The sequence below is a fragment of the Anarhichas minor genome, unplaced genomic scaffold (assembly GCF_050575085.1).
Source record: "Anarhichas minor isolate MPS153535 unplaced genomic scaffold, ASM5057508v1 ptg000009l, whole genome shotgun sequence".
In the NCBI taxonomy this organism is placed as follows: Eukaryota; Metazoa; Chordata; class Actinopteri; order Perciformes; family Anarhichadidae; genus Anarhichas; species Anarhichas minor.
In genome coordinates, this window is record NW_027466455.1 from 5,980,327 (window position 1) to 6,007,775 (window position 27,449).

Consider the following 27,449-nt stretch of genomic DNA (forward strand, 5'->3'; position numbering starts at 1 on the left):
GATGCAGGTCTGGAGAATAAAGGCTCCCATTTTCACTGAGCAAGGATCTCAACAGGATGACTAGATTAGCTCGGATGAATCATGAGCCCACTTCAAATTGACAAAACCACTTCTACAGACGGCGAATTTAAAAGAGAGTGATTCATATGTGTCGGCCCGGACCAGCTCTAAATTCTAGCACAGATAGCATTGGAACATCCTTTTCTTTCAGCAGAATAGTAATGACCAGAACGGAGGACTTTCTAGAACTTTCACTTCAACTCTGGGGAAGATTCAGCTGATATCATCTGGAAGACGGAACAAGATGCAATAACAGTGTAATGGACTTATAAAGACTGCGTTTATCAAGGATTTGAATCAAACACACACGCACACAAGAACACACTGTTGGCCAAGCACAGAAGAAGAGAGGAAGATTTTATAACCATCTTGCTTTCCATGTTTACCGAATGAATAACAGAGAGGGGGTTTAAACCAGATTGAGACCAAACCAAATGAGAAGCATATTTACTTTCCAAAAGCCATTAAAGACAATCAATAATCAGTTGGAGACTGCAGACACAGTTATTAACCCGACAGCAGCAGGACAGCAGGAGCAGCATGTGTCTTTATTGTCCCTCTCTGGAACAGTGTCTCCTCCCATCTCCAACGTCTGTCTGCCACATAGGAGCCAATCAAGCCGCCCAGAGCAGGTAATGAGGAGCCAGACACAGAAACACGGAGATGAGCGTCAGTCTGTCTGCGTGACACTAATGTTCACATGAACTACGGCATTCAGTCCGTTGTGGGGGCGTCAGGAACATGAAGGAAAAAGGGACATTATTCTGTGTGTATCAGAGACAGAGGATCCTGTTGATTTAATTTGATGATTTATATTATCCTTAAATATTGTACATGATCCAGTTACACTTGGGTAAAAAGTCAATATTGTTAAGCTCAAATTGAAATCGTTAATCAAACATTTTAATATCTCCTCTCTTTTTCTTTGTTAGCAAAAGGCAATGTACAAAACATGCTGGTAGTTATTTAGCTGAAAAGCAAATAGCTTTAGTTCTTTGGATGTCATTCTATGACTTTTAGTCCTTAAATATTAGATTCATTTTCGCACTGATAAGCATTGTCGTTTAGCAAGTCCAGGCATGTTGCCAACCTCAGTGTGTGGACTCTTACTTAACCCCAAATCATTTCTCACATTTACACACTGTGATTTTCACTTGGACTAGCAGGCTGAGGTGACAAAACACAGCAGACTAGAGACAGGAAATGATTGGATTTTGATTTATTTGAGCCGATATGATCCATTAAAATATGCTCAGCTGCCTCTGATAGCGATTCTAAGGATCAGCTCGGGAAATCTCTATTTATAACTTCTCTCCTGTAAAATAGTAGACTACCTTAGAGATGCACTGATTGCAATTTTTGTATCTGACCTGCCTAGAACTATAATTGAAAAGAGTGGTTATTTGCATAAAAACACAATTCAAATGATTAGGAAACAGATTATTGTATTTTTATTTAAATATTTGCTTTGAAATAAATGATGTATTATAAGCTGCTTAGAGTGTTAGGAAGTTAAACAGCTCATAATTCATCTCTTATATCTATTTCATGTTGCTGTGAAAACATCTCCTTCAAACTGGATTTATTCAAGTTTCTCACCAAAAACTACATTTTACAAGATTACATTTGAACACATCATGATAACGTTATAAGTTACATTCGCCCAATACTCGTTTTTAGGTCGATGTCCGTTAACATTAGCTGTGTAGCTCTGTGTTGTCGGCAGACGAGCCGGTCACTGTGCTTACTCCCACACCAACATGTTGTGCTTGTGTGGCTGTAAAGTTACTGTCGGTGCCGCTGTGTGTTGACGTAAAACTGTCATACAGCACGTCGCAAACATGAGACTGACTGGTCAGTCATCGGTCATGGAAAAACAGCTGAAAACCGTTCGGTTTCAATCGGCTGCCGATTGCTTATAAGGTCTTGCAGAATGCTGCTTTATGCTCATTGACTCAGCAATATTATTGGTAGAATATGTCTGCATTTCACACAATTGATGTGGAACTGACAGTCAATGTGCAAACTCTCTTACACTCACCCTTTAAGCTAGCATCCAGCTCAGCTTACTGAGAAAGTCCATCACACTGCTTTATCATTTGTGCCCAGCAAAGGCGCCTCACGAGTCACCACAGGCCTCCGCCATGTTCTTGTCACATATGCTCCTAAAAAGCATCAAATTCCCACAGGGCCTTGAAAGGCACTCGTCACTCTCTTTGTCGGTACAGTAATCCATTAAGCTCTCATTGTCAAGTGTGCTTTGTGCATTGTGCAATCTGCATAGCTAAATTATGCCTCCACAAAGGGAACGGAGTAAGCCATCCAATCTGCTGGGGTATGTGCTCGATATCAAAAAGAAGCAACCCACGGTGAAATTGACTGTGTGATCAAATGCTGACAGGCTTGTTTCTTCAGGTTGGGGAAGATCAAATGCTTTACCTCCGCGGCAAAGGTCACCATTTATCAGCGATAACACTGAAAGGAATCTCGGAAATGTCAGCAACACTTGGCCGGGCATTGCCACTGACAGGGAGGGGGATCTGTGACATTTGAGGATTTCAGAAAAGGGGAAGGAAAAATAATGAGTTGAGCTGAGTGGAATGAAAAAGTGGATGTCTGTGGTTGCTTAAGATGTTGATCTCGATCTTTTTTCCGTCCTCTGGAATGGTGCTGCACACGTTGTCCATGGTGGGACATGCTGCGCTCGTAGTTCCACTGCGTCTCCCCGTCAGGAAGCAACCACACTGACCGACGACAGCAGCACAGAGGAGGGCTGGAGCCTGTCCTCAGTCACGATGTGTCGACATCAAGGTAAGGTGACGGACTCAGCAGGTGTGGGTCGTGCATGCAACCAGAAGGATGCAGCCATTTTCATATCTTCAGTTTAAAGCACATACATGCCTCTGTGGTGCCAGACTCACCTTTAGTGCATAGCTGTGATCAAGTCATTTGTTGTGTTTGTACTACTGCTACTAAACAAACCAGGGTTGTTCCCATACAGATCCTTGGATCAGAAATGTCTCCTATACAGTCTGAATACTGGATCTGGTATCGGTGAGTGAGTCTCTGCACCGATCCAATATCACGTTATCATATCCTTGATCGGCTTGTTTACGCTACAGAGGACCAACATCATGTGTAACTCGCTAGCTGATCCATACATCCTGCCCGATCGCTACTGCACATGTGCAAACTAGGACTACACACCTGTGGTTGAACACTCTCTTGCAAACTATTTTTTCCCTGATGATGCTACATTGTGAACAACAAATCTGTGAGCTCTGAGTATTAGGCTACGGCAATAATATCTTGTCAAATTTAGCTTTTGACAAGAAACTTGAATGAATGCATGGTTTGAAACAGTAATATTAAATAGATATTAGGCCTGTTGAACCTTTTTCATGTTTTTAACGCACTGACATCAGATTGGTACTCAGCTGATACGCCAGTTCAGGTATATATCGGAATCCGTATCGGTAAGGACAAAATGGTATCGGAACATCTCTAACACAAACTCAATCAGTCCTCCTCCACTGGAAACAACAGAAGGTTGTGACTTCGTCACAGAGATTAGCCACCGCCTGCCAACTGCTCATTCAATAAAAATTGTTCTACATCTTGATTTGCTTTTGCTTCATTTTGAGAGAGGAGTTGCCTGATTTAACCATTTCTATTTCAGAGTCAATGATAATTATTGTCATTATGCAACAACAAAATGCAGTTGTAGCCCATTTGCTACAAAAGAGAAACACAACAAAACAAAACCAGTAGTCCATTCCTGTAGGCATCAGGAGGAATATAACAGCAGCAGCAAAGCAATTCTCCAGGCAGATACTATGGCCGACAACTTAACATTTAAAAAATGTAACATCAGGGAAACATTGTCCCATAACCTTTGATTATGTTTGAGCACCAAGCATCGTTGATTCAAACAGAGTCTACCACCTTCTGTCCCACCAGAGTCCTGCACTCTGTCCTGTGGTCCGCCCGTCACAGTGATTTTGATCCGAGATGCCACGATGCCCGGTGCAACCGGACTTTAGGAGGTGCAGATTGCAGGTCCTAGCTGAGTAAGCTTAGCTTCCACCTCTGCTGCATCTTGACTCCACTTTCACTGGCGTTTGGTCTGGCAGGTCTGGCTTGGTGGGCGGTGATCTTCTCAACGTCCACTCCACACAAATGAACTCAATCCCAATGGATTCTTCTCCAATGTTGATGAGTGTATTCTGTCATATGCCATAAGTGCTCCATTTTCTTCTTCTCATTTATTTTAGTTGTTGAATTATCATGTCACATGAGTCAGTGTCGGTTGGGGCTGAAGACTACAAGTTTGAAAAGTAAATAAATGTGAAGGAGTTATAAAGAAGTGATCAGAACAGAATTCCGTAGCTGCTCATCTCTACTGCAGATGCTCCAGGCTACATTAGCTGCTACTAGCATAATGCACCATGACTCTGCCACCGAACCGTCGCCAGCTGAGAAGCATTGAGAGTAAAATAGGCGATGGTTTTTAAAAGGAAGAAGAATGCATGGAATTAAAAAAGACTCTGGTGGTTCTGCTGGTTCAGCAGGTTCTGCTGCATCAGTTTTGAACGTGTTTTTGTGAATCTGACAATGTTAAAGGAGTGCAATGCAAATCGGTGGAGCACTCAATTAAGAGCTTTAAGCAGAAAGTATGTAGCGCAGTGTGGTTGAACTCTCGTCATGGTAAGCAACATCTTCTCCCCATGTTGTTGCTGCTCTATGGAAACGTCACAAGCGCTGATCGCGGTTACTTTCCAGATTTAATGGAGAGTCAACATCTGTAGCTCCACTCTCCTCCCCCGAGCCCCCGCCACTGAATATAGCTCAGAGAACAAGAATGCATTCCTCTTCACTTCATATGGAAAATGATGGTGATTGCAGTGTTCACTTTGAGCTCATAGAAGAACTCTAATGGCAGAAATATGGTATTGATCTGAGAATGGAAAATAAGAGAGCTTTGCTCAGATACAGTGGTCTATAGGTCCTTACAGTGGCCTTACTGCTTTTCACCTGCAGTGTAAGGATACAGTACACCTTACCTGATACTGTAAATGTGTGGTGGAGTGGCCCAGAAAATTCAAACATCTGTATTCAATATTAATTCACTGCCAAAATCTACAGATGACACATTGGTCTGGAATCTCTGTGGCTAAGGCATCCTCTCTGCAGAAAACATTAAGATGGGCTAATAGCTTCAGCAGAGGCATTAGAGGTTGGCGGGGATGACGCTCTCCATCACGCCGCTCCCGCTGAATGATCGACTGTGGCTCAACGAGGCTTTGGGGCGCTTAATAAACACCAGGCAGATGCGATGCCCGACCTCTGAGTCAACAAATCACCGCTGTTCTTTGCTCCACTTCTCCTGGCTGCAACCCTTCCACGGAGTCTCTTGTGAAGCTTTTCAATTATGAAATCACTTTGTGTGACAGTGTGTGTGTGCGAGCGTGTCTGTCAGGTGGTACATGTGTGCAGAGGATCAGGAGAGGCGAAAAAGGATGAGGAGGGCCGCTCCTCTAACCAGGAACCTAAACCTCATTCCTCAGTTTAGCAGAGAGCTCATTGGATACACCGTCTTATCCGCCTGCTCAAACGCCAACCGCGGGGCATCCGTTTACAGTCAGAGACACAGATAGAGCTCTCTATGGTAAATGATCTTTTAAATGCTGCCTTTCATGTCTCGTTCCTCACCGCTCCTCGCCGTCCTGTCTCCCGTTACAGCTCTGTTAGCACTGCTGGGTAGTTTTACGTCAGCTTGTGTGGTGGCGGGGGCTGCAGAGCGCCAAGCGGCTTCAAGGTTGCTCAGCGTTCTGACCTCTGCAAGCACTCTGAGGCAGAAGGACAATGAGCGGTCGGACAAAGTTTGAGTGAGGCAGTTCAGCATGTCTTCCGAAACAGCTGCTCCCGGGTCCAAAGAAAATCAATTTCTGTTTAAAAAGGTGTACAATGAGTTTTTCAGCTCTTCTTCAAGTTGGTTCGCTCCATAAATTGAAAGTCTCACGATGGAGAAGCGTTAAGAGGTGAAGCTCGGCCTCTCACAGCTCCTGAAAGAACAGCAGCCCACTTTGCTGGATGTCAAAATCCACATTCATTGTGGAGCAGTTTAAAGTCAACACTGACACAACCGGAGGACAAATTGTACTATATGATGTAAGCCACATTGGACTTTTGGGAGTCATTAAAGACAGTGTGCCACTGTATTTTGGTTACAATTCTTGAATTGGCGCATTCAAGGGATTAATATCAAATATATGCATTTATATTATGCAAAGAAATCAGCTGATATGCATCATCTTAAAAACCTAGTGTCAGTTGGCCTCTTTTGACAATTCTGTCTCCTGCAGGTTCCCTCACTAAAGACTGAATCAGTTAAGCTTTAAGCCATTCTTCTGGATTACTGGGCCGAGGTGCATGTGATGTTAATGCAACGTATCAGCTTTAAGACCAGGACTTTTAAAGGCTGTCTGTCCCAGTTTCCCCAGTCTTTCTGCCCTGAACTATTACAAAAAAAGATTCAAAAAGAAAAAGAACACCTTCCTCCTCTTTATCAGGTCATTTGTCCCTGCTGTGTCAAAATGCATATCCATCAGGGATCATGAATAAAACTATAATGAAACGATGCAAATTCATTGCCAGCCTTTAACTGAAATAATATGACACAGCATGGTCTTTGTTCATTATGAGACATTTTTCCGTCTCTGTGCTACTTTAATTCTTACAAGAGATGATTCTAAATGTCTTCCATCGGTTTGGAAAGACAGAGGAAGACAATCCACAAAACGTGACATCATTTCATTTTCTTACCAATGTGAAATCAAGGTTGAGTGATTATTCAATTTACTTACAGAAAGCACATCTAATAAATACCATAATAACTTGAAATAATGAATCACTTGGCCATAATGTGTCTTTTATATGCTTAATATTCATGTCAACTCCCCACTGAAGTGTACTACGTAATGTTTTTAACTCAAGGTGAGAAAAAGTTGCTGTAAATGAGATGAAATTAAAGTAAAGAGCGGAGTGTGTAATAAAGCATATGGACAAAAACATTATAAAGAAGTAACTATAGGTAATTAGAATAGAACATATATTATCAGCAGCAAATGAAGGGTAAGGGCAGCAGAGAAATGTGCCATCACCGCTGCAAAGACAGTCACAGCACATGCTTAATTGTGAAATCCACCTTTAATTGCCGCGAGGGTTACGACTCATTTTCTCCACCTACAGAAGATTAGACCGCTCAGTGACCCTTGAGAAAATGGTGAAACTTCTAATAACTTTGCAAGAGTGAATGCTCTCAGAAAAAAGAGCCTTTATTTTTACACGAAGGCTTTACATTGCTTCAACTGTTGCTGGCGTTTGGCTTGCCGTTTATTCTTTAGGAATTTAGTCCATGTGCTTATACGTAATTCTAAGATGCTGAAGCGCAAACGGGACGGGAGGTTGATGAGTCCAACAAACCGCGATCTTCAGCCAGGAGACCGCTGTTCGTTCCCCGTGTGAAACGAGAAGTTAACGCTGATGTTTTTGTCACGTAACTTTCGGAATTTGGAAGGGCACTTTCGTGGTTATTTTAACCCAAACAACCCTCTTTTCCTAAACCTAACCAGGTAGTATTGTTGTCTAAACAGAGCTAAGTATTTCACGGTCTAATGAGCACTGAACCACATTGCTGGACAAAGTGGCACCTCTTAAGGAAAGAACCAGGGCGGCCTACAACACTTCTCCGTGGATGACAGACGCTGTCTATAGCCTGAGACGGAAGTGTCGCAGGACAGAGCGGCTATGGAAAGCCACTGGGCAAGAAGTGCATCGCACTTATCTCAAAGAGTTTACTTTAATGCTGGAGTAAAGGAAGCTAGAACTGCTTATTTTGCCAACTTAATTTCTTCTTCAAAGAGAAATCCCAAGATTTTGTTTGACACAATTAATATAATTGTTTCACCGTCTGTCTCTACATTAGCATGCTCTTCTGTTGACGATTGTAACAAGTTCCTTACCTATTTTATTGATAAGGTAATAGCTATTAGGTCTGGTATTCAGCCTGGGATTTGGTCATCTACCTGTAGCTCCTCTTATTCACCTACTGTTCTGGACTTCAAAACTTCAAGACCTGATGGACTTAATCATGAAAACAAAGCCATCATCTTGCCCCCTGGATGTTATACCATCCTCTCTATTTCAGAAAGTTCTGCCAATTATTGGCCCTGCTGGAACATCTATCGTTAATTCCTCATTGTCTACAGGAATTGTCCCGTCCTATTTTAAGCATGCCACTATCCAGCCTACATTAAAGAAACCAAACTTAGATCCGGCATTGCCCATGAACTACAGGCCCATATCAAAACTGCCTTTCCTTTCAAAAATCTTAGAGAAGGTGGTGGCCAACCAACTTACTGCTGCACTGGAGAGACACAACATGTATGACAAATTCCAATCTGGGTTCTGTAAAAAACACTACTGAAACCGCTCTCCTGAGGGTTTCAAATGATATTCTCATGTCTTCTGATGCAGGTGACTGCTCTGGTTTGGTACTTCTCGAACTCAGTTCTGACCATAACATCTTGATTAAGAGGCTATGTGACTGGGTTGGCATATCTGGCATAGCGTTAGACTGGTTTACATCTTACCTCGCTGACAGAACTTTTAATGTCTCTGTGGGAGATTTTGTCTGTTACCTCTCCACTGTCTTGTGGCGTACCGCAGGGCTCGGTTCTGGAGCCTCTGTTATTTTCCTTATATTTGTTGCCTTTGAGACGGATTATAAAAAGTCATAATGTTGCCTATCATTTATATGCAGATGATATTCAACTCTATTTCTCATTCAAACCCAGTGAGGTAACTGGCTCCTGGACTGTGTAAATGCTGTTGGAGACTGGACGGCAGAAAACTGCTTACAACTCATTGCTAATAAGACGAAGGTTCTGGTTATTGCTCCAGATGAAGTTGTCCCTATGATCAAGAAGAGTATTGGTCCACTCCCCTCTGCTGCCCACTTCAAACTGTGTAATCTAGGGGTAATATTTGACCAATCAGTTTCGTTTGACCCCCATGTTAAGCAGCTGTCCAGATCCTGTTTCACCTAAGAAATATCAGCAAATTGAGATCTGTAGTATCAACAGTTGAACTAGAGATGATCATACACGCCTTTATCTCTTCACGCATTGACTACTGCGCCCCTATGTTTTGCTGATTCCGTGAATCCTTTCCAGAATCAGCTCAAGACACCTGTTTGAACTGGCGATTGTGTAAAACTCATGTCCTCGGCCTGCTTTTAAGCCATGTTTTAATTGTGTTCTTTCAGTTTTTTGTGTCGTCCTAAATGTAAACTTTTGGTCCTTACATGGTCGCTTTGTGTTATTTATGCTTGTAATTCCACTCCTGTTTAGCACTTTGTGACTAATGTCTGTGAAAAGCACTTTATAAATACATTTTACTTACTTACTTCCTAAACCTAACCCTAACCAGGTAGGTTTGTTGCCTAAACCGAGCTCAGTATTTCACGATCTCTTCCTAAACCTAACTGAGTTTATTGTGAAGACGGAATTTGATTTTCTAAAGACCGTATGCATGTAACAAGCGGAAATGTTGCTGGGTGTTGATGGCTTTTGTAGGAAAACGCACGAAAACGTGGGTCATTATTTGTAAGATGTCATAGAAACCGCTGCACGAGGATACGTTGCAAAATATTAATAAATAGCATACTTAAGTATGAGAAGCAGGCATCCTAAGCCGGATCCCTGAGGAAAACACTTCCCACGCTGCTATGTGCTGACTGATGACTGGCTGGCTGACTGGTCGTGGACAGTGCTGATGTTTAACTGTAACATCTGGTTTTAGGGAGCATGAGATGGGCTGACGGAGCAGCTGCAGCCTGGACTGCTCTGCCCTGACAGCCTCGCCATGTTAGATGTGACTGAGCATGGCTGGAGCACATGACAGTTTGGCAGTAAAGAATTGTTAAATCAAATTACACAAACCACAAACACAAAAATCTAGCTTCAACATCTCTTTTCAAAAACGGTGCCCTTGATACTCAGAATAACCAACACAACATACTGTAAAAAGAACATTAACCTTCATTTTGTCGTGGTTAAGATCTCCGAGGAATCTGGACAAAGAAAACCAAACCCATCTACAGGAACAAAGGTAGGACATTCAGATCGAAAGCCATCAACTAGGACATGGTGTCATCGACAAGATGCGAAAAATAGATATTCCAATAGTTCAAACCTGTGTTTTGTGGAAGGACATTTTTGACAGCCCTAGTGTACGTTCAGTCCTCTCTCACTTATGAACACATCCTGTCCAAACTATGTCCTTGTTTTACACTCTCTCTTTGTGAAGTCATTGAACGCCCTGTCCTTCTCCATGCCTCGTACACACCTCTCTCTCACTCGTCTTTTTTATTCTTTTATTTACTCTCTTTTCCTCTGCGGACCTTGAGGGAGCCTCACATCCTTAGAGTAAGCCGCAGCAGTCGTGCTAACACGCCCGGCGAGCTAACACTGCGTGGCGCCGAAAAACAATGAGAGGCGTGATCTATATCTGACAGTGGCAGATATCTACTCCGGCGGCTGAGTGATAGAGAGAGGGAGGACGGGGGGAGAGGGTGCGGGCCGAGAAAGGAGGAATAATACGCGGCAAATACTTTATCTTCTTGAGGAATGACTGTGTGCATTCGCTTTGCAGAGGGAGTGGAGAGGGCTCTCTAGAGAGACAAAAAAAGGGAAGAGATAAAGTGGGTACAACGGAGGGGCAATCAGCTGCGTCTTGTTATTGGATTCAAACCCCCGTATATTTGGCCTATTACCATCTATCCTTGTGCTGTCTCTTACAACAGACTGTAATGACAGCTCTGGACTGTTTGCTTTACTGTGTGATATAATGCATACCAGTCCTATTTAAGAGCTGAATCTCTTCTTCTTCTTCTTCCTCCTCCTCCTCCTCCTCCTCCTCCTCCTCCCCTGGGGTTAATGCCCAGTCTGAAGTTACAGAGAACTGAGATGGCACAGCATATGTGTTCCCTGCCATCCAGTGCCAGACTGAATGTGAATGGATAAAGCTTCTTTTTTTTCTTTTCTTTTTTTGCTTTAACCCACTTTGGGGACTTTTTGTGGAACTGGGGATGGTGGTGGGAAGCTTGTAGGATGGCAACAAGGAGACAAAGATAGATGAAGAGACAGGGAGGGGTGTCATTCCCCCCCCAAACTGAGATTGTACACTCTGAGAAACTCGTTCCAACATATTCACAACTCCTGCAGTACAAGCAAGCCCTAAAAGTTGGTAGTGTAGGCCACAGTGTAGGCCACGCTTCCTTTTCACTGGGCAATGAGGACAATCACTTCTGATGCAGCCTCATTAAAAGAAAAAAATCCTGCACAAAGAAGGAACCCGTTTTTGTGATCTCTGTGTTCTGAAGCGTGAGCCAAGGGGTTGGTAGAGTGATCACAACAGTCGCATTGAGATGTACCTCTCCTGTCCCGTCCAATCACAATCTGTACAAGTCTTTCATCGTCTTTGTTGTGTCCTAAATGTGTCTTTATATTTCATGTTTGAGATAGATATTGAAATTAGTTTCATACAAGTCTAACTTTGCTTTTAGTGGATGCTAATATTACTGAGCAAACTTCTGCATTTTAATCATCGTCATGAATAATGCATCACCATTGTGCATGAACACTTATCTTAAAAGGCGATGTATCCAAAAGTCGTAAACATGACGAGTCAGAAACAGCAGAGAGGCTCATGATTTCAGAAGGATTTGGTTTAGTATCTGTATAATGAGAGCAGTTACCATGAAGGCTTGGAGGCATATTAGTATGGTACTTAGGAATTTGGTAAGTAGTTTTTACTCATTTAAACTCGGGGTGTCTACCAACTAATACTTTACGTAGTCGAGTCTGATGGGTCAAGTCTTGCGTATAGTTGTGATGGTCAAATCAGTCTTTTTTTTCTTCTTTACCTCTCATTGATTCTATTTCCCCACAATGTAGCAATCCACAGACAGAAGAGAAACAACAGTCAACTGCAGAAAGAGAGAGGTTCATGAATTCAAAACACATCTAGCGCTTCTATCATCGATTTCAGACGCAAGCATTGGTTTTTTGGGGAGGTAGCTGATGAGTGACAATCGGTAAACATAAAAACAAGTCACAAATGGTGCAAATATATGTAAACTGGGGGAAATTCGGGGTTGAGGGTATCCAAAATGAGCTGATAAATGATATGATAACGTGATATCGGATTAGAGCATTACTCGCTGATACCTGATCCAGGATTTAGATTGTATGGGATGCATTTCTGATACTGGTATCTGAACAACTCTAGATAGAATACAGTTTAAATTATGGCTGCAACAACGAATCGATTAAATCGATAAAATTCAATTATTAAAAGAGTTGGTAACAAATTTCATTATCGATTCGTTGTGTCGCGCGATTATTACGCCACTCAATAAGTCGCGGAGCTGTTTGAGTATAACAAAAAAAAGGTTGAGTTGAGCGCGGGCAGAGCGGAGCAGAGTACGTGTTGTGGAAGTCACAGATATCCCGGGAAACTAAACGCCGTCATGTCTGGGTTCATAACATTGTCCAGAGGAGCTCTGTGGATTTTATCGAGCTGTATTCACTGTGTCTAGCAAGCCACAGGTCGCTGTTTACTACAGCTGTATGAACACAACATAAACTGATTTGGCTGTGATTTAACGGCAATAAACCGACAAAAAGGGACTCCGAAATAACTACGTAATGATGCCGATTTGTAGGCTACTTGTCTTCTCAATGGAGCTCGGATGGAGCGGTGCTAGGCTAAGCTAACATTGTAGCAGCTCCACCAACACTCAGAATAACTTCATCTAGACGTAAATACGGCAGCGTCTATTCATTGTTTGTACCATATGCTTTACACACACACACATTTATACACATAGTTTGGTCTCTATTGATATGAGGGATCGTAGAGCTCTGGGTGAACACAGACGGCTACAGTATTTGTTTCCTGATTCAACAACAGCAGGACGTCACTGATGACAGGAGGAGCAACTCAACGCTGATAGGCTATCGCGCTGGGGCGAAGTCATCCAAGGTGTGGGAGCATTTCACACTAAATAAATCGAAAAAGTGTGTTAATTGCAAGATATGCAAAAGCGACATGGCATGGCACGGGAGCACCACGGTGATGATTCAGCACCTAAAACGTAAACATGTTGGAGTCCTTGATGAGGAGGAAGGAGGTCAACAGCAGGGTTAGTCACTACAGAATCCTACTTTTGTTCCGTGTTGAAGTGAGGAACATAACGTCCCTCCAGTAGCTCTTCTGGTGCTGGTGTTTACTCGTTATCCAGCTTGACAACCATGACAAGTTAGCGTTAGCTCGTTAATAACAGTAGTAAAGCAGGGGTGGTATAGTTTGCAAGACTAAAGACACGTTTTTATTCACTCGTCTTTTTTGGCCCATTAATATCCGATTCATCGATTAATCGAAAAAATAATCGCCAGATTAATCGATTATTAAAATAATCGTTAGTTGCAGCCCTAGTTTAAATTACTGCTCGTCTATAAATCTGTCAATGCTTGGTACCAGAATACATCTCTGTCTGTTACCATATACCCCTCCTGACCTCTCAGGTCACCAGGTAGACTGCTCTTTGAGTCCAAACCACTCCAGACATGAAGCAGCATTTAGCTAGTACACCACAGAGCTGGAACACACCTACAGGATATACCAGACTTCTCCCAACTTTGACAACTTTTAAATCTAGGTTAGAACTTTGACTTAACTGTAAGCACTCATCATTATCAACCTAGCATGGCAGCTCTTTCATGTCTTTAGTGTCATTATTTTGGCAAGCGCTTCTATTGTTCTTAAGATTGCATTACACCACTGCAACCCACATCAAGCTGTAAAAGCAGCATACAAATCAATAGTTCCCTTAATACTCATACACTTCCGCTTTCAACATGTGTAAGTAATGCTCCTACAATATGCTGCTCTTACCGTCAGGTTGTGGCTGTTTTCCCAAGGCACTATTCTTATTTAAAAGCAGAATGACTGTTTAACTATTCCAAAGAGCGAGGCGCTCACATAATGCACTCTGTCTCCGTCTGCGATGTATTCATAAAAAATTAAAGATATACGTTGTTCGCTTCATTTCTGCTATTAAATAAAGTAAATCACAAATGAACAAGTTTTCAGTGAAATGGGGAATTGTGCTTTGACAGTGGAGGATGTTTTCTATACATTTATAACAATGCAGCAGGGACAAATGGTGATGAAACAGAAAAGCAGGTAGAGCAGCACGATGGGAGAACAATGACACGGTCAGGAAGACCGAGAGACAAAGACTAGTCCAAAGCTGCAATCCAACACTGGACAACCTTCAAACAGACGAAGGATTACAACAGTATAATAACAGTTTCAGAGGTTATCCTGTGTTCTACCAGCCTGAGGCTGCTTCTAGTAATGATTCCAGTCTGACAAATACACATTGTTTGGTAAGATGAATAATGCACAGTTCAGCACTAAATTGTATTTTTCATTCCAACAGTTAACGTACGAGTGTGTTTTTTTTTTGCGAGTCCAGTTATTCCTGTAGAAAGGAAACAGTCACTACAGGTAGTGTGTTTCATTCCTTCTGCACTTTCACAGCAGAATGGATGCTTCACTAAATAATCAGGGGTGTATCGTCGGACCAAATGGCTTCAAGTTAATACTCTAATGACATCCAACGGTCTCTGTATGTTATTGTAGTTGTAACGGGTGTAGTTAGGACCCAGGAGCAGTACGACAACACCGGGACTGGTATGATTTAAGTTCTTTATTTTCAACACACGACAGGTAGAATATTCTCCGGAAGAATCAGCGACAGGATTCTCGTGGTCAAGGACAGAAAGGCTGAGTAAGTTACCAGGGCAGAGGCAAGGCGAGGTAGTCCGGAACAGGCAGGGTCAGCAACAGGGAATCAGTCCATGGGTGAATGCGGGAAAGTTTAGCATGAATGCGGAGAACGATCTGGCAGTGAGTGTGTGTGAGGCAGGGGTTTAAATAGTGAAGAGGCAGAGTGAGCAGGTGAGAGTGATGAGCTGATGAGGTGAGTGTGACTGGCAGGTGCACTGAATGAACTGATTAGGTGAGTGAAAGGTGGAAAAAGCTAGACAGAAGTGACAGAGCTGTGACAGTAGTTAAGCATTGTACAAGAAGACGAGGAATACCAATGAAAAACACGTTTTATCTGATTATTCATTGATTAATCAAAGTAATAGTCAACAGATTGATTGATTATTAAAATAGTGGTTAGTGGCAGCCCTAAAAGGTCAACATAAAACAAGCGTTACTGTTTCAAGGCCTTCTACACCACGTTCTCTCACTATGGTTCCTCAGAGGAGTCTTCTTTCCATCCCACGTCAGCAATGACACCATCAGGTGCAAAACAAAAGGTGGGATGTGGGCTTTATCTGAGGTGTTTTCAAAAGGTCTTTTTCTGTTTGGCAAGAGTGAAAACTTCAAGGCTGAGACCTCAGCAGTGGCAGATAGAGTTTATTTCTCCACCTCCAACAAGGAGCGTCTCACAGTCGCTGTTCAACGGGAAGCATCTAGAACTGTCTCTCATGAATGGGAGCCAACGGTGGATCGATACAAAGGGACAAGCGAGCACAGGGGCAGAAATCAGAGCAGGACCTTTACCGAGCTCAATGTGTGACTGCAAAGCTGATGTGGCCCGAATCAGAGGACACTGGGTTTAAAAAGCCCATGTGTGACAGATGAATACAGCGATGAACTAGTGCACTCGACATAAGTATCGGAGTGCCACAGCAGCCCAATCCCCCTATAACAGCTCACTCTTATATTCCCTATATCCTAAATCCCCACAGACCTCCTCTCTTCATCCCTCTCTCTCCCTCACTTCAAGTGTTCCTGAGCTCTTCCCAGTTTTAATGAAGCGCTCTGTGAAGGACTTCCCTTCCCTTCTCTCTCTTCCTTCCTAGCTTTTCCAGAACTGAAGTGGTGGGACGGATCAGTGCGAGTGCTGCGAGGGGAAAGTGGTTCCCTATCTACACTGATGATTCCTTCCTTCACACCTGGCAGCATGAGAGCCACTTTTAGACTGTGTGTGTGTGTGTGTGTGTGTGTGTGTGTGTGTGAGAGACAGAATAATAACCAGATCCAATGATACGCTGCAAATTATTCCAGCAATTCCTGAAAAGCTGTAACATTTACATATAAATAAGTGTGGGTTTTCCTCGTCTCAGCAGACATGCTCTACTTTGGACCAGGCGTTGGGAAAAATAGTTTCTCTTGGTTCTATGTTTTCACTTTAATAACCAAAAAAACCTATCTCACAATGACAGAAGGTCACACGTTTGTAATCTTAATATTCATGGGAGTCGTCAGGCTGAAATGTGTTCATCACTTATCAAAGAATGTCCCTTGATATTTTCTTTATGGAGACAAGTGTTGGCAATACGTCAGGACAAATCCCCTGGTGCACAGGAAGTGGTGAGCTTTTTGTATTTGGCTTTAAGGATGTCATGAGAACCGATGCTTCCGTAACACGTCCATCCCAAAATACTGTAATAGTGACAGTACTCATACCGGGGATCAGGGCTGGAGACTAATGCCGTCCGGTCGTACCGGGGACTATCGGGTATTTCACTGATAATGCCACATTGTGAACAACAAATCTGTGTTGAAATCGGCAGAAGGAGAGCTAGTTCACGCTAGCTGTTAGCAGCCGGTGGGCAGCACAGCCCTGATCGGCTAAATGCCCGCGTTGTTTGGTACAGAGTAAAAAAGCAAGGCGCGGATCTTCTTTACAGCAGTATTATTATATATATATATATTAGTGCTGGGCAAGTTAACATATTACAGTAATCAGCGTTGCATATGTGTCTGACCAAAATACCAAAAAAAGAAAAAAAGAAATGATTCATTTAAATTCTTTTTTTTAGAGTTTTTAAAGTTGTTTTGTTTGTAATATGTATAATAAGCATCATTTAGTTATCACTAGTGAGAATTTAACAAACGTAAAAACATGACGTAGATAGGTTTGCAGTTTTCAAGAAGTATATTTCAAATTGCATCTCTTACACACATGAAAATAAAGTTATGAACACCGGCTGAATATCTATTATCAGAAGCAGTTATAACTGTGTTATAACTGCTACTGTGTAAAGGGAATACTGCTGTTAAAAATATATTATTATTTGTTTAAAGTGTTTACAAACCAAATGTTATTGCACGTTTGTTCATATAGCAGTACTTTTAAAATAAAAGTGCGCAATACACTACTTTTGAATTCATTATTGAACTTTCAGCATAACAATGTGATTAATCGCAAAAGAATCATGCGATTAATCGCGATTAAAAATTGCAATCGTTGCCCAGCACTAATATATATATATTATTACAGAACGTCTGTTGAACAACATCAGAAAGTCTCACAAATTTAGAAACCATGAATATTCTTTAGAGCGGTGCTACTAACTGACACTTTCTTTTAGAGATCTCATTAACCACAAAACAGTCCTGAGTTACATTTTAGCTGTTATGGAATTAAAGTCAATTATTCGTCTATAAATCATATAAATCCTAGTCAGAGATTAAAGGTATCGATACAAGATTAGTAGACGATTAGTAGATTAGTAGTAGTATTAGGCCTGTCTATGCTGGCAACCGGACAGAAGTGTCATTGAGAAACTTCCTGCTTCCACCGACCAATGACACTTCAGAATGATAGCAGACACTCAGAGTGTCACTCAGACAATATCAGAATATTCTGATGTGGAATTTTAAAATTAAAGTCCTCAAAAAAGCCATTTAAGAGCTGCGTTTCCTCTAATTCAGGAGAGTTTACTAGAATGATCTTGCTGGTATGATCAAATGATGAAAAAAATGATATTGGATATTTCGGCATTGCCTAAAATTAGCCATGGCCTAAATATGTGTGATATTCATTTCACAAACATTTGGAGAAATACTAGATAGAGATAACGAGCTATACAGTGCTCCATTTAGTTATGTAACAAATTAAGTAGCATCTGGCATCAGCTCACTTATCTCTTTTCTGTTGTTTTGGAGCTACATTACACTCCCTCCTGGTATGGACACTGATCATCAGACTGAAACACTCACCTCCACCGCGGACCCACAAGAGCACAAACATACAGTACACTTGGAAAGTGAATAATGACTAAAAGAAGCCCACACAGCAGACCGGAGACGACCTTGCACAGTATTTCTGTGGGTGTTACAAACACCAGCTACGCGGTCCTGTTAGCTTTCAAACAGAATATTCTTCAAAAGGTGCAACCTCGCCGTCACACCAGGCCTGGTGTCTGCCGATGGAATCGAGCAGGCGAGCTGGGCATTCTAATAAAAGTTTGCCCGTTTAGAGGGCGAGCCACGACAGTTCTGCCTGTCGCTGCCCCCCCACACCTGGAAATACCAGCCCACGCTTTCAAGAGCTCTCGGATCGTTCCATTACTGACTCCTCTGGGCTCAGAGAACAGGCCTTGCATTGCAGAAGCATGTGGGGCGCAGGCCCTGGGCAGGCTGCGCTCGGTGCCTGGTAAATGAGCCGTGTTGCAGGCAGATAAAACTGCTGAGCACTGAGTTTATTTGAATCCCACCAGAGCAAAAGTGCGAGTCACACAAGAGTGTGAGGAGAGCGATCAGGAAGGGTGCAGAGCATGTTGGTAAAAAGGAAGCAGCGTGGAATGAAGCTGCAGGGTAACAACTCATACAGATGTGCAAACCTAAGCATTAACCCAACGAGTGACATCAGGGATATGTATCAGGACCAATATCAGGTCATGATGTCACAACATCAGGTTAGGGCTGCACAATGAATCCAATATTGATCGTGATCACGATATTGGTTTCCCACCATTAAATGAACATGATAATGATGTTTATGACGTTGTGTTCTGCTAAAAGAAAACTCTGCTGCACATCAAATCAAGCGCTGCCTAAAACAGCAGCCAGCCGGCAAGTGGGGAGCCACCGTGTCGCTGCGTTCGCACATCTGTGAGACACTTTCCTGAAGTCTACAGTAAAGGAATAATATAGTGTAAACTACTGGTTTTGTCGATCTTTTCTCTACAGAGTGCAGGCGTGTCTGCTCAGGGGATTCAACTCCTCCACTCGGTGTGGGAGGATCCTCTCCCCGGTGCCGGCTGGCCCTCGCCAAGTGCATTTCCTCCATGAGCGCCACGACCAGCTCTAGTAGGTCGGCTTGGAAAGGCCTGGAATAAAGATTTACATGTATCTAGCATCTATATTTTGCTCTGGTTGTGCACAAGATTGATGCATTTAACTTTAGATTGCTACCCAATTTAAGATGAATATGTAGAGGCATATTGCAGAAAAAAAGAAACACTGCAATGTCAGTTTTTCCAATATTGTGCAGCCCTAGTGCAGTACATTATCAGAAATGTGAGATTGCAATAAAAATATTTTGTGTCTTAAATCTATGAATAATTATGCTAATCTGGATGTCAATATTGATCAAACTAATCGTGCAGCCATACATCAGAATCACATGATATCAGACCATGACGTGTCAAAACGAGGTCATGACATGAAGTTATGATGTCATCATGAGATCAGGTTGAGATGGTCCTGACATTAGTTTAGGATGATGGGATTCACATATGACGTCAGGATCATCACCAAACTATTAATGAGCCACCTGAATGTTTCATGGCGTAAATCCAGGATGTCACCGGATTTGTAACAATCCAAAATCCTTTCAGTTGCATCTGTGACTGACTGAGAATGCCACTCAAAATGAACTCCACTGCAACACGTCTACAATGCAGACTCCACCCACACATTTGTCTAACTGGGCCACAACAAACACTCGCAGTGAGTTCAGCTGAGGTAAAACACGCTGCCCACTGAGACGTACTGAGTTTCACTTGAGGCGAGAAACGCTGGTGTAGAACATCTCCCAGGAATGCGTCAGCCGCTTTCATCGGTGGGCGAGGCCAAGTAGTCAGCATGTGCTCGACCGAAACACTGCGTGCACAGAAGGGGCAGTGTGATGACAAAAGAAACCGAGAGGTAGAATGTTTGGCTCGGTTTCTGTGAGAGGGTCACACGGATCTGCTTGATAACATCAGAAATCCATTAGCTGCAGCCTCTGAGAAAGGGGAACAGAACTGAATTGTGACTTTTGAAGAGTCCTCGACTCAATCCTCCTCTCAGCTGTGTGCAGTCTCATCCATGTGAAGTACACAAGACTCCTTGGATCTGCACACGACTGGTCCTGGCAGTATAGAAACAGATGTGTTTGAGAAAAAGTCACCTCATCAAGGAATCCTTCAAAAACAATTTTAGTTTTTGTCATTTAAATGTAAATATATATATATATATATATATATAAAACAGTCTATTGTCATGTCTTCGGATGATCAGATGGCAGATGGATGGTGTGATGGTTGTGCTGACTGCTGCAAAATGAGCTCCCGGCTTTAATGGCACACAATCACCACTGTCCTGATGTATTGTTCCTCTGGAGCAGCAGGCAGTGGGAACAAAGGAACAGGCAGTTATCGCTGCTCTATTTAGAGTGGTTTTTGGCCAGTTATGATGTGCAGCCAATTAGCTGGTGCATTACTGGTTGACACCACGCTGCAGAAGAAAATACTGATACAAAGTACTGGATCGAATAACAAATGAAAGAATATGGTAAAACACAAAGGAGGAGGATAAGTGGCTCTGTGCTGACGCTGGTATTACATATTAAATAAAGCAGAAGCTAGCTACCAGTGTTAGCCAACGCAACCGTTAGCTTGTTGTAGCTTGTTGTGGGCTGGAGGACACACGGTGAGAATACGGCGGCATGCGGCGGTCCGACGTGCTTCTCAGGACTGGATCGGCTGTCCCCGGTCTGGATCCCGGTTTGGGCAACATAGTGCTGCATGGAGGATGGTCCGGCTGTAGCGTACTGGGTGCTGCGTCACCCTCATTGGACTGACAGGCTTCTAGTGACACAATACGCTCACAAAAGGTTCATTACCATCCAGGGATTGTTTTTAACAAATCTTGTCAGCATTGTTATACTACTTCATTATTCTGTTGAATGTAAAAGAGAAGCGCCCAGTCAGAGGAATTTGTTCCTCACTGCATCCCAAAAGTAATAATAGAGCCACAACAGCTCTACGTTGTTGACGTAGCCGGGCCGGCCGCTCATGCTTGTAGTGCGTGTTCGTGCCCGGCTAGCTCTATGGCCGCCGCCCTGTCGTAGCAGATTAAACGGCGGTTACAGCTGATAATGTCACGACGGACATCGGTGTCGACACGCCAGCACGTTTGCCGTAGTCTGCTGTGTTAGCACCGTTAGCTGCAAGCCGCTGGCTCAGCTGTCACCATGTTGAGAGCTGTTGAGAGGCAACATACAGTATCTGCTCCCAATCTCATATATGGCACCTTTAACTTTTAATACCAGTATCAGCGTAACTAGTCTGGGTCTGGCTTCAGCCACAGGGAAGGGCAGACATTGTTATCAGCTGCTGGAGGCTTCCAACAGCTGACATTCATTACGTTATAATATTAGTGAGTGTATTGTGCAAATAACAATGTGTTGATACATGTTTTTGTTGATTAACTCTCCGTATTGATGCTATTCAGTGATTGGTAGAAGGTGGTCATTCAGTTCACAGCATGTCAGGATCAACCCACTGATCTCAGTGCAGTTCTCCACAGAACACAAACACATTACAACAAGTGCTGTTGGGTATTTTCAACAACACTAGATTTTTCTTCTCTTACTGAAAACTCAACTGTGTATTCAAGTGCACGCTCACTCACACACACACACACACACACTCACACGGGTTGCTAACAACATTAACTTGGAACATCTGTCCTGAATGGGGGACAGTGTTGAAGTCTTATTTGTCCTTGGAGCTGTTCAGCCCACATGACCGCTACCCCCCGGCCTGTATGTGGCTGACGATGAGAATACATTCAAGGTAACTTTGAGAGTTCATTTCATGTCCTTTCAAACAGTCCCAGCCGAGTCACACCCTGAGCAGTGATGAATGGAATCCAGCCAGGGTTTATATTGTGTTGCTTTCACCCACGAAGTGCACAAGAAGAGACTTTCTGTGCCATCAGTGTCCGTGATGTGGACTGCTCCACTGTAGCGGTCTGCTGTCCTCCAGCGTCCCTCTGAACCGCCTTTTATGGACAACGCACAAGAGGAGCGGGCTGGTCTGTGGATCGGCTGAACAGACTGCTGTCTATTATCTAAACACATGCTAGACCTTTAGTCTTCTACTACACTAAACTGCACAAACTTCAACAATTCATCTTCAATAGGGAAATATGTGGGAAACGGACACGCGCTCGCTTCGATACGTGCTTGTTAAGAGACGATCACCCGAAACGCGTTTGAAAACTTTGACAAGTTCATGTTCCCTTGCATACAGTGAAATATTAACATATTCTTAAACATACGGCACCGTGTTTGTAGAACACCTAATGTCTTCCACTCATTGGGCATGAAAGACATAATTCAACAATGTCCACTTTCAGAGTTTGACCTCATTCCCCCCGGTGCCCTGAGGAGGAGGCAGTCAACCGGAGAGCCGGTGACACAGCGACATGTTAGCACAGTGTTATTCTGCGCTTATGCTGCTGCTTCAGATGCAGCCAGTGGGAATATGAAGAATGAGTCCTTGCTGTGCAGGAACACATGTAGCAGGGCATGTGTGTCTCGTGCCTTTGTCCGATACGCAACATGCCATTCAATTGCCAGATTTGTATATATGGCATTTGGCGTACGCAGCCCTGAGCTTTATAAAGCGGCTAATGACTTCAGTAAAGTTCCAGTGACACCTCACACCTACCGAATACCGCTTCAATACAACACGTTGTGTTGAATGACACGTTTTAAACATGCCATCCGTGTCAGCTATTGCGCTTCAAAGCTTCAACACGCAACTGGTCGATGCTCAAAGAAGTTTGACGGCATGTCCGCTCTTTTCTTTACCTTGTTCTCCGGTGTTCCCGCTGGCTTTGTCCAGTGTCCCGTTCAGCAGCAGAAAATAAAGAAAAACGAGCAAACGTCCACATTTTGCCGGTGATATTTGGGCATTTTTCTGCCTGTGTTTACTGTACATCCCTGTGACCCTCGGTACCGCCGACCGTCCTCCCTTTCCTCGCCGTGTTCAACGCTGCCTCCCTCTGACTCCTCCGAGCATCATCCGAACACAGGAGCGCAAAATACAGCACTTCCTGTGTGACCCATCAAAATAAAACCATAAAGAAAGCCTTCAAACAGAAGTCCCACAACTAGAAGACATTTTAGCAATTAGGGGATCATATAAGATCATATAAGGGGCAACTGTGTCTAAGTGGATAGCAGGGCCGTCTTTCAATCAGAAAGACGGTCGGCGGTTCGAACCCCGGCTCCGCTAGTCGCATGTCGATGTGTCCTTGAGCAAGACACTTAACCCCAAAATTGCTCCCGTAGCTGTGCCTACGGTGTAGCAATGTGATAGACTCTGAATTGTAAGTCGCTTTGGATAAAAGCGTCTGCTAAATGACTGTAATGTAATAAGATGTTTGCATGCACATAAGCAAGCAGGCAGGTCAGCAGCAAGTCTAAAATCAGCAGTTATTGCTCAAAACGGAAATATTAAAAGTTCCAACTCCTATAGAGGACTCTAAAGGGCTGAAGCTGTCATGATGAAAGTGGAAACTAAAATGCATGCTACTATGCCGCTTTTATTATCATTTTATATATTACATGGATTGACTCAATAGGATTGGGTCAGGTTCATGACATTCATGAAGAAGATGGTGGGGTCAACACCAGCTGTGTCCTATTTTCATACTACATACGAGGAGGGGTCTAACAGTACACAAAGGTCACGGTTTGGTTCATACCCTGGAGTCTCAGTTCGGTGCGAGTTCTGCACAACGGAAAAAAAGATATGCTTAAAGGATACGTTTCTTTTGATTTATTTTGAAAAGAGAGCAGTCCAACTGACAAGGACAGACACAATCCTCCTGCTGGAGACAGAGGTAACAATTTTCCAAAAGACAACTTTGGTAAACAATTTTCAATTATCAAAAAGGAAACATCTCAAACACTTCCGTATTACACTGTAAGAATACTGAACATTTTTCCAAAAGGCAACAGGTCACCACAGGCGATGAACCGTCTCTTATACTATGAAACCCTAAATACATAGACTGATTCAGAAAAGTACCTGTGCATCAGGAGTGTTTCTATTAGTCCCAGCATCCCGGTGATCGACACATCGAGATGATACCATTGAATGTGTTCACACTACGAGTGACAAGTCACCGTTTAAGTGTCTCACACACTCGTTAACGAAGTCATGTTAAGTAGCACTGGGAACTGGCTAATGATAAGAATATGTAATTCCTACATTTTATTTAGACAGAATGGAATTATGGGGAGAGAGAAGGGGGCCGAAAAATGGTGAAACAAAAACATTTGATTGGCCAAATCTTCATCGCGTCATTGGAGCCCTGAAAAAAAGGTGAGGCCAGCTCAGCTCTGAGCGCCACGTGTTGGGCGTCAGTTTGTAGCTTCGTGTCACCTGTCAGCTTCTATTGAAAATGGCTTGTAGCCCGTTGCTTTGTCGCTCGTAGTGTCAACACAGCATTATACACAACTCTCCCTTTGTTGCCGTTGCAGCTGACCAAGAACCCGTAGGCGGGTCTACCAGCTCTGTCCTTTCATTTGCTCGTCCTCGTGTGGCCGACTCACGCGCCCAAAAAAGCGCGGAACTCACGCTTGTGAACTTAGGTTTTTGTACATCACCTGCGTCGATCTACATACCGTGTATTCTGTGTGCAGTTGCGTGCACCGGAGTGTGAACTCCAGACTGTTACAATTCGGTACACCAACCGCTACAGCCTCTCAAAGCTCAGATATCACAGCTTAACCAGCAAGTAAATGCATCACATTAGACCTGAAACAAGTATCTGCAAAATCACATGGCATTTCTTTTCGATGTTCAAGGTATTTTTCCACTTGAATTCACTAATCAATTCTGTTTGCCCTTAAAAAGAACTTGAAGATCCCCGACAATTGAAGGACTCCAATGAGGGTATTCAAATATTCCTCACTACTCACCAGCTCACCTCTAAAGATTATAAAACATGACCAACAGATATTTTTAAATGTGTGTTGAACAGTTGAGACCTTACGTTTCTGCTGCCAAGTACTGGAGATTTTTTTAAAGGTTTAAATAGCTGGAAAGGCATTTTTCAGGGTCAATTTTTAAAATGTTCCACTTTATTTTCATACCATACAAAACCTATGGTTTTGCCGCTCCATTTTTCCTTGACTGAATGAAAGGTTAAAATGTCCACATTTACACCCCAGATAATCTGTAGGCAAAGGCTGGATAGTACACACAGATCTGCTTTATTCATTAACACAGTCAACAATTTCATGTTGAGCTGAACAGCCAGCCGTTTAGCGTTTTCCTTGTTTGTTCTCTCCGTCCCTTCAGTGTGTATTTTTGTAACCTCGTAGCAAAGCCAGAGAGAGTAAACACCTGTTTCCTGGCCTATTTATCAGCCAGCTAATCAGCCCGATAACCTGCAGCTGTTTCTCCTGCTGCCAATAGCTGCTGCCCGCCACAGCTGCAGGTCCTCAGCCAAAGAAACAGTATTATGTATATGCTTTATTGTCTACTTGTCAGCTACATCCACTTTATCATGATTTCACTAAGTGTGGGCACACTCATAACTGTTGTCTTACTTGTGTAGGCTAGCACAACACTTCAGACTTTTATTTTGAAGTCAAAATCAACTAATATCCGGTTATAACCTCATTGTGTTGAACTTGTTGCTTGAGAAAACAAGGCATGGGTTTGATTAATGCTGCACTCACGTTTCCTTGTAAACTCCTTTATCCGAATTCAATTACATACAAATGATAGCAAATCAGCATTAATGTGTTCATATTAACTTTAGAAAATGTTGGTTTCATGTTTCGGCATTTAAAAAAAAAAAGAATTGATCAATTAAACAAGAATTTGATGACCAGTGGGCCTCACATACATACAGAGGCCCCCTTTAGTGTCCGTAAGAGACCCACCAGACTTTCAACATAAACCAATCTGTCAGTATTAGACTCGACCTTTTTCACCTTACTTTTGCCACATATGCAAGTTACGTAACAAGTGTACCTATTTTATGTATCAAACATACTAATTTCAATCCAGACCAAGATCTTTTCCTTAACCTACCCAAGTAATTCTGTTGAGTAAGTAAACCTAAAAACTAGGTGAATCTACGTTGGAAGTTTATTTTGAAAAGATACTGTATGCATGTAACAAGCGGAAACTGTACGTTTGGGTCCAGGTCCTTGTCCTCTCAGTGTGACCTAGACCCAAACTCAGACAATCGGACAGGAACAATTGGGTGATTTAATGACCAAAGGGAAGCCACACAGCAAGAAAATCTATCCATCCATTCATTATCTTAAACCGCTTGTCCTTTTCAGGGTCGTGGGGGGCTGGAGCCGACCCCAGCTGACATTTAGGGGAAGGCAGGGTTCACCTTGGACAGGTCTCCAGACTATCACAGAGACAGACAACCATTCACTCTCACATCCACATGTGATCAATTAACCTAAGCTGCAATTTAGAGTAATCGATGAAGCTAAGCTGCATGTTTGGACCTGCCCTGTCTCCTAAAAATCACGTTCCCTTAATGAATTCTCAATTACGTTTGACCATAAAGGTATTTTCTCCCTGATTACCTTTGTGTTTGACATATTACAAATATGTTTCAACTCAACATATCTTTGCCGTACTCTAGTCTTCATTATGTTTCTGTGATCTGCCTCGCCTCTACCCCCTCCACCCACGAGTTGTTGCCCCGCGGCCTGTTCCGAGGGCTGACAGACCTGACGACGACGGGCGGCTGGAGACTGCGCGTCCGGCGCTAAACCATAAAACCAAGTCCCGGATTTCACCCGGGGGACGTTCTGGAGGTATTGTGGCCGGGTGATGTGTCTAGTTGCTAGTTGCAGTCTCCTAAAAATTACGTTCCCCTAAAACTAAAATGCATTCTCAATTACGTTTGACTGGAAACGTATTTTCTCCCTTTTCTCCCTGATTACGTTTGTGTTTGACGTATTACAAATACGTTTCTAATCAACATGTTAACCTTTTTTTCCCTCTCCACCACCGCCTCTCCTTTGCACTATTACGCGGTCAGAATACCACCGCAACACCCCGCCTGTCTCCGGCAGAAACGCGCTCATCCAGGCTGAGCAACGAGGAACATTACGCGGCTACAATACCTCCACAAAGGCCCGCGTGTAAAATCCGGGAGTAACCGTGACTCTCTTAAGGGTTAGGTTT

At 43.0% G+C, this 27,449-nt stretch overlaps 1 protein-coding gene across 1 annotated transcript in view; it reads right to left on the reverse strand.

Moving 5' to 3' along the window:
- Window positions 1-23,286, reverse strand: part of adam19a (ADAM metallopeptidase domain 19a) — a 186,145-nt gene extending 162,859 nt beyond the window's left edge. Inside the window, exon 1 of the mRNA XM_076087223.1 lies at window positions 23,084-23,286. Coding sequence (XP_075943338.1) covers window positions 23,084-23,213 — 130 coding nt within the window. The 5' untranslated portion in view covers window positions 23,214-23,286. The remainder of the gene's footprint in view (window positions 1-23,083) is intronic.
- Between the last annotated feature and the right edge of the window lie 4,163 nt (window positions 23,287-27,449).